Genomic DNA, 13,020 nt, shown 5'->3' with positions numbered 1-13,020 from the left:
CTTTAACACATTAAGCTGTACAGTCGAGCAGAACACATCCTGCTGAGGTTCTTAATTATATATCAAAGGTGCTGAATAATAAGGTGTAGTGAAATAATCCCTGTAGTATTGTATCATGGGAGGTTTGCACATACGGCCACTTTAATAGGAACACTTATACACCTGCACAGTCATGCAACAATCCAATGACGTGGCAGCAGTACAGCTACAGTTAGAGCTACAGTTAATGTTCACATCATACATGCGATCTTGGTGCCGATCCTTGGTGGGGGTTTGTTCATATTTTTATGTAGAGCAAACATTTTATACTGTCCCAAACACCTTGTTAACACTGGTAAGACATGGCAACAGAAAGGTTGCAGTAACTTAATTTTGAGTTCAGTTACACACAATACAATCCTGATGGGCAGAAACGCATCACAGAACCCGTGTCGCTGTTACACGTTCAGACAGATGGGCTAAGGAAGCCCATGAAGTCCATAACAGATTCGACTCCTATCAGTTACGAACAGGAATCTGAGGCTTTCGTGAGAAAACTAAACAGATTGGAAAAAAACCTGAAATCTGATATCTGTGCGGTAAATACAGATCTGGCGCATATTCGAGGTCAATGTTGTGAGCGTGTGAGGGTGCACCTACCGGGCGTTTATGCTCTGAGCATCTAGGACGGTCAGGACAGGTGGCTCCATGTGCGATGGTGGGAGCTGAGCGGTGAAAAGTGTGACCGCAGAGCTGTTAGTACAACCTGCTTCAGTGCAGGCGCTCAGCAGAAGTGTGTGCGGAGTGTACACTCCTAGACCTGTAGAAGAAAAGAGATGATGCAATACAATGATGCAAATAAATCAGGAGTGCAGGAGTGCATTTTCAACAGGATGAGAACTCTGATTGAAAGGTCATGGGTTCAAATCCGAGCACCACCAAGCAGCCACTGCTGGGATTTGAACCTAGGGTTTGTACGATATATATACTGTATATCGCCTACGATAATATCGTAATCGCTGTTTTAACCATGTGTGATATGACATTATCGAGTATATCACAAACCCTAAACACACTCTGTGCGCATTTAGAGTGCGCTCTTTTACTGATTGTTTAAGTTTAATAAAATGCATTTAGAATGATCCCAAATTCCAAGATATGGAGGCAGAAAATTTGAACATTTATATATTTGTTTATATTGTCAATATCACACACACAAAAAAAGTGCTGTTTGTTTTTCATTCATTACAAATGTGATATGGATTTTATACAACAGAAATGAAGATTAAGAGAAAATACATTCTGTACAATGCCACATTGTCATTGCGATTGAAACGAATCATTAAAACGAGTGATTCGTTCGATCGCAATGACTCACTTATTAATAGTGACTTGCTGGCAGTTTTAATATCCCATTTTAAGCATCTTCTCATTTTTTATATCATCTTGAATATCAGTATTCAGCATTTTATGTTTAAAATATCTGAAAATTATTCGTGTCCCTTTGTTTCTGTTTCCTCTGCATTACAAAGAGGAATTTTGTTGATACTGATCTCACTTGCATTGTAACAGTCAAAATGTCTTATTATTCTAATTGACTGATGCAAATGCAAGAATTTGACTCAAAAATGTTAAATTTTTTTTTTATGACTTTTTAAGGGTTATGCCCATAAAAGTTTAAAATGAATTTTAACTGCCACTAGGATGTGACCACCACACAGAATATGAAGAGTATTTTTTTTTAAGAAGGTACCAGCACAATTACACAAAATATTGTTATCGATGAAACCCAAAAAATAATATCGAGCTACATTTTTTTGTCAATATTGCACACCCCTATTTGGACCTATGACCTTCTGATTAGAAGTTATGCTACTGCTGGGCCCTTGAGCCGGGCCCTCAATTGCTCGGCTGTATAACTATGATAATTAATGTCGCTGTGGATGAGGGCGTCCATCGAATGCCATAAAAGTAAATGCAACACATCATGTAATCTGTATTGAAGGCCTCTTTCTGCATCCTAAACTGAGTCATCGTTGTGACCTGGCCATCTCCCAGTGCTGCCCACACACACACACACACACACACACACACACACACACACACACACGGCTAAGCTCATTTGTTAAGCATGTGCACTGGGAGGCTGAAGTTCTCCAACACAGACTGTGCTTACTGGACAGGAAGGAGGCTCTCTCCTTGAATCACTTGAAAGCAGTTTTATTGTCACAGAAGCAGGCAGGAAAAAAAGCGCGAGGGAATTCGAAATCTCAGCGGGAGAAGGCGCGGAAGCTGAGCTAAGATATCCTGAAAGAAATTGGAATCTCCGGGTATTGAGTAGAGCGCGCCCGCATGCTAGCGAGCGCCGAGCGGAAAGCGTAGCGATGCGGCGCTCTCTAGCTTCTTATCATATTACACCTCCACCTTCACCATGACCCGCAATGAATGAAACACCTCATAGAGAAGATTGGATATCTAGCTACACCATGTACCTTATAGAAGAAATAATACCAACACACACACACACACACACAGAAAAAGAAAAATCACCACCACCTCACTTTCAAGTACTTTGGTTTTGAGCTTTTTGTTGTAATACAAATTGATCAGCCACGTCTTTATCTATACAAGTTCTTTATTCTGATCTGAGTTGACGCCTGAGATTGAAAAAAAAAACACGTTCCGGGGCTTTTGGGTCGTTCTGTTGGACAGGACACGTGTTAGCTGACTAACGTCAGAGACGTGAATGATTGACAGATAACCTGTAACTAAGCGAGGTGAATAAAAGCAAGATATCACAAAAAACCCAAAAAAAGAGAAATATAAAACATGGATCGGCATCGTTAACTAGAGACGTGCTACGTGAAATGATATTCTCGCGCACAGACACGATGACCGAAAGGAGAGCTATAATTTTCAATCTGGCCGAGGAACGAAGACCTTTATTCTCATTGATTTGTTCCAGAAGATCCATCACCCATTACTTTTTAATGACAAACACATTATTTCAAATTCTCTGCTTTGGAAATGTTCGTAACGATAATAGGAAACGCCCAAATGCGCTTTTTTCATTTACATATAACGCGATGTTTCGCAGTCAGCACTCCATGTGCATAGTTTTGAATGCATTACAGTGCACGTATTTATGTGTGGGTCGGTGTGTTAGTGTGTTAAAGGCAGCGGGTGGAGTAACAGGGCTGACATTTCCAATGATTCATCTTAGAGTGAATATACCTGTCCTGGGTGTAAATTGGTCTTTTGGGGCAGCCCCAATCTTATAGCCACGGATCTCACCCTGGGGTCAAACGCTACAGCCCAAGCAGAGGCTTTTTAATAAAACATTGCACGATGTTCACACATTATTGCCAACAACAGAGGTTGCTGGAGGCTGCTGGGGCGCCCGGCCAGCACGAGTACACTGGGAGAATGAAATAAAACAGCCTAAGAAAAACAACAGCCGCCTGGTGGCCCTTGTCTCGTCTCGTGAAATGAAATGTAGTAATAGAGCGGTGCCTCTTTAGAAGCGAACAGAGACTTGCCTTGTCAGAGGTTTGGATTAAATAAAAGCGAACACCGACAGCCATTTCCACTACCCGGTTCTACAATTCTTGATTCGCTTAACAAATTCAACTCACTTTAATAATTCAGTTAATTATTAAATAAATGAATTTATTAAAAAAATTTAATATTGACTTCAGAACTTCACAGGAAATATACAGTCCTAAGAGGCCATGCATTTTACTATTTTTTCTCTTTTGTTCTCTTGTGATCAAAATTTAATTTTCACGTGATCTTGACAATTTTCTCTCCATAACAAAAGATGTTTTTTAATGATCTTGACTTAAGAAAAGTTGTTTTCTAGTGATCTTAACATAACAAAAGTTTTTTTTTCCATGATCTCAACATAACAAAAGTTGGTTTATTGTGATCTTGACAATTTGCTCGTGACCTCAACTTCATTTTCTTGTGATCTTGACATAACAAAATTTGTTTTCTTGTGATCTTACATTAAGAAAAACTTTTGTCAAAAGTTGTTCTTCGACAATTTTCTTGTGATCTTGACAATTTTCTCTCCATAACAAAATATGTTTTTTAATGATCCTGACATAATAAAAGTTTTTTTTTCCGTGATCTCAACATAACAAAAGTTAGTTTTCTAGTGATCAACATAAGTTGTTTTCTAGTTATCTCAACATAAAAAAAGTTATTTTTCTAGTGATCTCAACATAACGAAAGTTTTCTAGTGATCTTGACTTAATTTTCTCATGATCTTGAAAATTTTTTTTTCATGATTTTGACATAACAAAGGTTGTTTTCTAGTGATCTCAACATAACAAAAGTTGTTTTCTAGTAATCTCAACAAAACATTAGTTGTTTTCTAGTGATCTCAACATAACATTAGTTGTTTTCTAGTAATCTCAACATAACATTAGTTGTTTTCTAGTAATCTCAACATAACATTAGTTGTTTTCTAGTGATCTCAACATAACATTAGTTGTTTTCTAGTGATCTCAACATAACAAAAGTTGTTTTCTAGTGATCTCAACATAACGAAAGTTTTCTAGTGATCTCAACATAACGAAAGTTTTCTAGTGATCTTGACTTAATTTTCTCATGATCTTGAAAAATTCTTTTTTCAGGATTTTGACATAACAAAGGTTGTTTTCTAGTGATCTCAACATAACAAAAGTTGTTTTTTAGTGATTTTGACATAACAAAAGTAGTTTTTTCATTATCACGACTTAATTTTCTAATGATCTCAACATAACAAAAGTTGTTTTCTAGTAATCTCAACATAACATTAGTTGTTTTCTAGTGATCTCAACATAATAAAGTTTGTTTTCTTGACTGGACGATTGCATTTGATTTTACTGTGATCATGTACTCACTCAAACAGTGATTGACAGAAGACACAAGATTTTCTTGTGATACAATTAGGAAAAGGTTTTTACATCGAGATCACGAAAAAACATAAAAAAATAAATATTATAATGCATGGCCTCTTTGGACTTCCAAATAAATGTGTATAAATAAATAAAAACATAAAAAAAATCTAAAACATAAAATCTAAATTTCTAAAGCTCATCTGCAAAGGAAATAATAATAATAATAATAAAAAGGCTGCTTGAAGTAAAAGTGTGTTTGGTCTGCTTGTGATTACGTTTAAAAACCATTCAAAGCAGCTTCCCTTGGGTCAAGAAAAGCAGCTCACTCTTTCAAATGCTAATCCAGCTCTACTTCCCATGTTCCTTCTGTATTCAAGCTCCTCTGAGTAAACCCAAGTGTGAGGGAAAGTCTAAAGTGTTACAGTTAGTGTATTAACACTGTATTTGAGAAGTCAAGGCAGGAGATAAGGCATACGTCTTACCGGTGATGTTGAAGGCGGTGTCGTTGCCGTGGTAGATGGCCGCACGGTTATGGAAGAGTGTGTAATGTGTGATGATGCCATTGGGTTTTTGAGGATGATCCCAGACCACAGAAAGAGAATCCAGGTGTGGAACGGCTCGAGGTGGAAGAACTTCATCAGGAGCTGTAAAAGAATTGAAGTTTAAAAATTGTTGCTAGAGTAAAAGAAGATTGAGTTTCCCACCTGACCATTATACCCATATAGCACTCATGCTGTCACAAATGATTTAGCCTGGTCTTAAACTGGGAAACCCAACATGTTCAGTTATAACTGCCCCTGTGCACAAAACCAGCTCCATTAGAGTGGAGTGTGAAAACCCCTGAAACATCACCTTTAGGGTGAACTTGAACATCAAATTCCACCCAGGTGTCCTCACATGACATCACTTCCTCCCTAGATTTTGTTAAATGCTCTTGTAGGTGAATACCCAATAATCCCTGTAGTTATGACCTCAAATCTATTAGAAATCCTCCACGAATACCGTATTTTTCGGACTATAAGCTGCTACTTTTTTCCCACGTTTTGAACCCCGCGGCTTAAACAACGAAGCGGCTAATTTATGGATTTTTCCTGGGTTGTTCCCGGTTTCACAAACTTGAAGCCAAAAAACTGAACCCCATAACAGTAGACCAATGAAATTTCCGAACTGAAACGAAAAAACGCACCTCACCTGTGTTCTGAGCTGCACGACATTGGGGGAAAAAAAGTTTTTTTTAAACGCACGACGATGCCAAAAGATAAACGCTCGAGAGAAATTGTTGTGAAAGGAAGGAGGAAGACAGTGAACAATGACTTTCTTGGTAGGCTACTGTTTATATACAAGTTGTTGTAACGCTTGAGTCTGGGTCATGGGATAGCTCGCTAACTCTGTCAGGATTATTTCCTCCATGCAGAATGTATACCATCTTGGTTTTCATGTTATCTTTAAGTAGCCGTATGTGCTGTGTACGTTTTTTAGGGGTTTTATGGCATTGTATTGACTCCAATCTTGTCACTGTATCTTTCAACTGTTTATTGCTAATACATTTTTTTCTTTTCATTTGTTTTTTGGTCCATTGCGACTCTGATCCACTGACGTCTATGTTATTCAAAGCTTTTCCATTATTCTGCGTTTTTTGTCATCGCCTTGTATATTTAGTTCTGTTCTTTGATCACATGATCCTCTGCCTCCATGTTTTGGATTAGTCTGCCTTTTCATAGTAGACAAAATACAATTTCCTGCGCTCGCATCCGTCTCGATCCACATGATGATCGTGGCTCGTGTAATTTTACACATTGGTTTGGTCTGATTTACATTCTTTTTGCAGCACACATTCAAACCATGAATTTTTTCTTTAAAAAAAACATCTATTCTTCACCAGACCAGATTGATACAGTCATTTTTTTTCTAGCTCAACAATGAGCCCTAATGCCAAACTATCCTTTGAATAACGCAATCAAACCAAATGTGGATTAATGCATGATCTGGAAAACGTGCGCACTTCGATGAAGGGACGATTCACGTGACAGAACTAGTCGTATCCGCGAGAAACAGGTCTGGAAAAGAGAAAATAATTGCCGCTGACAATTAATCTGTCTTCATTCTTGCCGTTTCTTGTTGAGTAGAGTAAAAGGGAACGAGAGAGAGTCTTCCTGAGTGGACATGACACTCGTTCTGTTTGGGTTCTGCAGAAAAAGTCCCAGTCTTGGCCCGGGAGTTCGACAGGCGCGTGCGGTAATAAAGACAGAGGCTGGAAGAGTTAAAAGAGAGAGACGTGAAGGCGCGAGAACGCCTTCTTCTGACTGCGAAAGCGTGGAATTCTTTATTTTTTGCAGAGGATAACAGAAGAAAAGCTTGCATTAATCTCGGAGGGGCCTCGCGTCACTGACAGGACTCTCGCACGGGCAAAGTAACAGCAATTAAAAAGGTCATTCGTCTGAATTAAGGCTATTAAAGATGCACGTCGCGTAAAAAAACGCGGGAAGGAGTCCGAGTCGTTCGCTCATCCGTTACCCTGAAACATCCACCGACTACAAAACCAGGGAGAGACAGAAGGATAAAAAGAAATCGTATTACATTACAAAACAATACGGTCTGTCGGTCCCCACGCCGTCATCGGATTCGCTTGTATCGTGGTGTTCAATTTCTTTTTGATCATTCATCAAAGGAAAGTTTACCCTCTTGTGGTGTGGTGAGGCTGATGGCATGCAGGCTTTCTCCACAACCGGCCCGAGTGCACGCCGTCAGGGTAACACTGTAGCTGCTAAAAGGAGCCAGGCCACTTAACGTTCCTGAAAATGGAGGGAGAAAAGATATAAAAAGAAAAGAGAGAGAGAGAGAGAGAGAGAGAGAGAGAAAGAGAGAGAGAGAGAGAGAGCGTGTATCAAATGCCATTCTTTCCCTTCCATATATCAAAAAAAAGCAGACCCTCCACCTGCTTATGCTCTGAGACTTAATGCAATGCCTGTTCAAACACAGCATAATTTAACCATCACTTCTGTTAATAGCCCCAGATTTAAAACGACTTTATTAATCATCAGACGCAGGAGGAAAGTGATAGCCGGCTTTTTTCCTGTCGTCGTATAAGAGACACTAATGACGGGATTTAATGGACGACATGAGACACGGCATTTAAAAGCGACCTCGTAGCTCCTCGGCTCCGGCATGCTCTTTAGTGCTGTTATGATGTAAAGGCAAGTGGCTGATTTCAACATTCCTTATAACAAAAAATCAACAAAACAGATGCCCTTGACAGATACATTCATATACGACCTGCTGATGCACCTAACGTACCGTTACTTACATTTCCACCAGTGTGTACATTCATCATGTACATAGTAAGAGTATATTGTTAATCCTCAACATTTCAACCTCATAATGAACCTTTTACACATGCGCACGCGCACACACACACATATATACACGTGTGTGTGTGTGAGTTAAAGGTTCATTATAAGGTTGATCTCTCTGTCTGTCTGTCTGTCTGTCTGTCTGTCTGTCTGTCTGTCTGTCTGTCTGTCTGTCTGTCTGTCTATCTATCTATCTATCTATCTATCTATCTATCTATCTATCTATCTATCTATCTATCTCTTCCCTTTCTATCTATCTACATGTTAAGCCCATCTGTCTGTCTGTCTGTCTGTCTGTCTGTCTGTCTGTCTGTCTGTCTGTCTGTCTATCTATCTATCTATCTATCTATCTATCTATCTATCTATCTATCTATCTATCTATCCATCTATCTATCTTTTCCTCTCGATCTATCTACATGTTAAGCCCGTCTGTCTGTCTGTCTGTCTGTCTGTCTGTCTGTCTGTCTGTCTGTCTATCTATCTATCTATCTATCTATCTATCTATCTATCTATCTATCTATCTATCTATCTATCTATCTCTTCCTCTCTATCTATCTCCATGTTAAGTCTGTCTGTCTGTCTGTCTGTCTGTCTGTCTGTCTGTCTGTCTGTCTGTCTATCTATCTATCTATCTATCTATCTATCTATCTATCTATCTATCTATCTATCTATCCAACCATTCATTTATCCATCTGCCTACCTACTTTTTTATCATTCAAATGTATAAACAAACAAACAAACAAACAAACAAACAAACAAACAAACAAATATGTGCCTTGGAAAAATCTCCCCCTAGTCTCATAGTCTTCAGCCACCCTCATATAAATCACACATAATTAATAGAACCTTCATAAATTACTACAAAGGGCTTTTAATAAACTTTCCCTTAAAATGAGCATAAATCTTTCAATTTATCATTTAAAATAAAGGCTTTTAATGCTGCTTGTGTGTTTGTTTGTGTGTGTATGTGGATGGATGAGAGACCGAATGCCTTCTTGGCTAGCTTCCATGCTAATCTGCACTCATGTGCCAGGCTGCTATCGGAGTTAGAACGTAAACACTATGACACGGCTGTAATTGGTCAGGTGTCTCCGGGTATTTTTTTTCCCGCTTTTTTTCCAGCTTGATGTCTTTTAATTCAATTAAGAGGGTCGACCCATGGCGCTCTCATTACCTACTCGTTTGCTTTCCTGAGTTTTTTCTTCTTCTTCTTTTTTAGCTGCCTTCGTAATTCTGCGTTCACGTCACGGCGATCATAAATTAGCTAGGCGGAGTTTGAACCGTGCCAAAGAGTGAAAAAAAAAAGATCTCATTTTGCCCGGAGACAGGGCTGAGATTGGTCGTCTATAAGTGGCAACTCTGCCTGCTGATTACGCATTCATCTGATGTGACGAAGCATTTTTTCACAAAGTGAATAATCGGTAGCCCCACCTCTGTCACACCGAGAGCTTCACTAATCATTGCAAACACAATGGTCACTTTGGAGGAAGGGAACATGATAATGACCTTCAAACGTGTCCAGAACATAAGATACTATTAACCTGTATCCGGGACAATATTGCTGCCACGGTGTCTGAAAAAGCCTTTCTCTGGAGCTCAGTTTCCGAGCCTGAGATCTCTGTTCCGTGCAGGTACATGAAGTGTGTGTGCTGTTGGTCAGGCTGGAGGACGAGCTGAACTCTGAACGACTGATGTACTCGAAATGACGGTATTTCATTGACAAACTTGACCACAATTTTTTTTGTTTTGTTTACAAAGCAGCCTCTAACTTAATTGCCGAAAAGGGAATCGATGCAATCAAAATGTTTATCTGCAGCGGTAAAAACGACCGAGCGAACCATTTCAAAGGAACAAACAAACAATGAAATAAACAAACAAACCAATAAATAAAAAATACCATGTGCATGTTATGGAGCAATTCGAATAAATTAAACATACAACAAAAGTCAAATAGTATCTATTATAAAACTATTTATTATATTCCAGTATTCCAGTGGGTCAAATGTTTACGTACATCAAGTTCTCTTGAAACAGTCTGGAAAATCCAATACGTTCAATTGAGAAGCTTCGGATTGGTGAACTAACATACTGGAAATGTAATGTGCATACCTAAGTAGTAGCCCAGTGATGTGCATACCAAAGTAGTAGCCCAGTGGTTATATATGAGTTTATAATCAGAAGTTTGGATCCCCAAGCTACCACTCTTGGGCCCTTAAACAAGGCCCTTAATCATTTATGCTCCAGTATCATAACTGCCCCTGAGCTCTAAATCCAGCTTATAATGTGCCACATAAAAAGCTCCTTAAGACCCCCATATGTTTTTTTGTTTTTGATTCAAATGTATCCTGCAAGCAACTGAACAAGAGGTCAGAAAAAATTGTGGACCCCCACAAATCTGGATCGATCTTAGTAGAAATTTCAAAAGGCATGAGGAAAGTTTTCTATGCACCTATAAAATTCAGGTTTGAACAAAGAGTGCATCAATAGCACTGGTCTCCAAGGAGAAAAATTTAAAGTAGCTACATTTTTCCAGAATTGGAATATGTGACATGAATGGTGCCTCATCATAAATGTATCTTTTTTTCTTTTTTGATGATACCAATAAAATAACTTTAATCCATTTATTTATTGTTTTTTATTTCATGTAAAATCGTTATGCTTATTTTCCAAGAAAAACTGACCGAAATTGTGGATGGGTTGGTCCCCTCGCTGTGTAGCTTCCCAGAAAATTTAGATATTGCCTCAAAATGATACAGTTTTTAAGCTTATGAAATATAGTATGAATATCAGATCATTACAGAATATAAGCTCTAACATCAGATTAAAGGACAAGGTTCCGATAAAAGAATAATAAATTCATCTAATTCTAATTCATCTAATCAAAATATATAAGAATTAGCACATTTTATCTGGGTGATCATTTCCCAAAAGGTGGAAGTCAAAGCAGGCAACTTAACAAGACCTGGTGGACCCTCACAAATCTGGTTCAATCTTACAAGAATAAAAAAAAGCTACAATGAATGTGTCCAAACAATTCTATGCGAATATAAATTACATGTGATTCGGTAAAGAGATGATCAGAGATTAAACAACTTTGGTCTGAAAGGTTAAACCAAACCCAAAGAACCTACATACTGTACCACAGGACCTAAAAGGCTATTATGCAAGGAAGAAGCCTGTACTCTAAAACCAGACGAAAGGTTGCAGATGATTGCCGGCATTTTAGAGGAGCGTTCTGTGGTCAGATAAAGCAATAAAGATGAATACTGTGTTTGGTAAAACTTTGCTTTGAATCATGGGGGTTGTTTAGGGAGTGGATTTTTTAAATACTTAATCGACACCTCAGTACATAGTTTTGAATCCTGACCTGGACAAGTGAGTCGTCAAAAGTCTGAGGTCAGTTCTGTCTGGAGAAATGGGCAAAGTACCACTGTTTTCCCTTTTGAATCAGAGGAGACCGAAAGCAAGGCACCTCGGCTGTGAGCGCGGCACGCTGTCCCCCTTTCCCCACCCACTTCCAAAAGAGGAGAGAGAGAGAGAGAGAGAGAGAGAGAGAGAGAGAGAGAGAGAGAGAGAGAAAGGAACACTACCAACAGCAAACCACTGGGAACATCTTGTGTAATGCAAAATCTGTCTCAGCTATTATTTTAAAACGAGATAAAATCCACTTGTGAATAATGTTCCTCACTGGAGAATGTTGGACTTTAAATGTTTTGGAAATGGCCTTATAACCCCATTTCCAGAAATCCAGAAATCAAGTGACTTACCTGCTGTCCATTCGGTCATTTTTAACCTCCTCATTGGCAGTTCTTCAGTTATAGTTTACTGAAGTGCAGTATTCAAAAACCCAGGGAGTAGAAAATCAGATGCATTACAACCACGCTGATTTAACCCACCAAACAAATCCTGTCTGAAACGGGGCTGTTATTTACTTTCTGCATTTTCGATTCAACCGTCAGAACCATCAGAAGAGCACAGATGGTGTTTTCATAATATGAGCAAGTAAATCATGCAAATTGGCTGTAATGGACCATCAAGCATGTTGCCACTGTATATGATCAAGCAAAATTTATTACGTGGATGAACCTAGTGTACACAAAAGCCTTTTTTTTCTCTGGTTATACAGGCTTAATGAGCTTTTAGTACCATTTCTAAAGCATTCTGGATTTAAACATGGACCACATGACAGACAGGAGAGAGACAGGACAGGTTGTGTTATGTACTGCACAATATTAGAATCTCATTCCTTTAAAAAAAAAAAAAATTATAGGGTAGAAATGTTGAGTATAATAAGCATTTACTGTTGCCTGGCTGGAGGTAGTGGTTATTTAAAAAAGACAGGATGTGCTTGAAATGCCCGATGTGGCTCTTACCCATCAGCCATTGCGCGTTAAAGGTGGCGCTGATTGGGAGGGACGAGGGACTGTCCCGGCTGTATGCCTTCACCACGTAGCGCTCAATTACACCTCTGACCTCAGGCGGCTCCTCCCAGCTCACCTCCGCGCTGGAGCCATTTACACCGGCAACTCTGGAGGGAGGCAGCACACTTTGTGGAGCTGCAAGATGGATCAGAGTGGAAGGAGAGTGAGAGAAAAGGGAAAGAGAGGGAGGAAAGAGTGGGTGTCAGGCTAAAGAAAAGCAGCACACATATTCTTCACATTTAATAGACACACTAAATCATATCCAGCCATTAGCATAAATACAATTTATTAGAGTTGTAACTTTTTCAGCACTGATTTAATATCGCTGTACATCCACCGTTCATACCGGCTCGTATTTCACACACATCCGGATGCTTTTTTTTT

At 39.0% G+C, this 13,020-nt stretch overlaps 1 protein-coding gene across 1 annotated transcript in view; it reads right to left on the bottom strand.

Moving 5' to 3' along the window:
- ush2a (Usher syndrome 2A (autosomal recessive, mild)) overlaps positions 1-13,020 on the bottom strand; it is a 223,610-nt gene that overhangs the window by 112,241 nt on the left and 98,349 nt on the right. The window contains 4 exon segments of the mRNA XM_046855966.1: positions 640-799; positions 5,348-5,509; positions 7,544-7,657; positions 12,589-12,771. Coding sequence (XP_046711922.1) covers positions 640-799; positions 5,348-5,509; positions 7,544-7,657; positions 12,589-12,771 — 619 coding nt within the window.

This window comes from Silurus meridionalis, chromosome 8 (assembly GCF_014805685.1).
Source record: "Silurus meridionalis isolate SWU-2019-XX chromosome 8, ASM1480568v1, whole genome shotgun sequence".
Taxonomy (NCBI): Eukaryota; Metazoa; Chordata; class Actinopteri; order Siluriformes; family Siluridae; genus Silurus; species Silurus meridionalis.
Note: the sequence above shows the minus strand (reverse complement) of the source record. Positions and strands in the feature narration are given on the sequence as shown.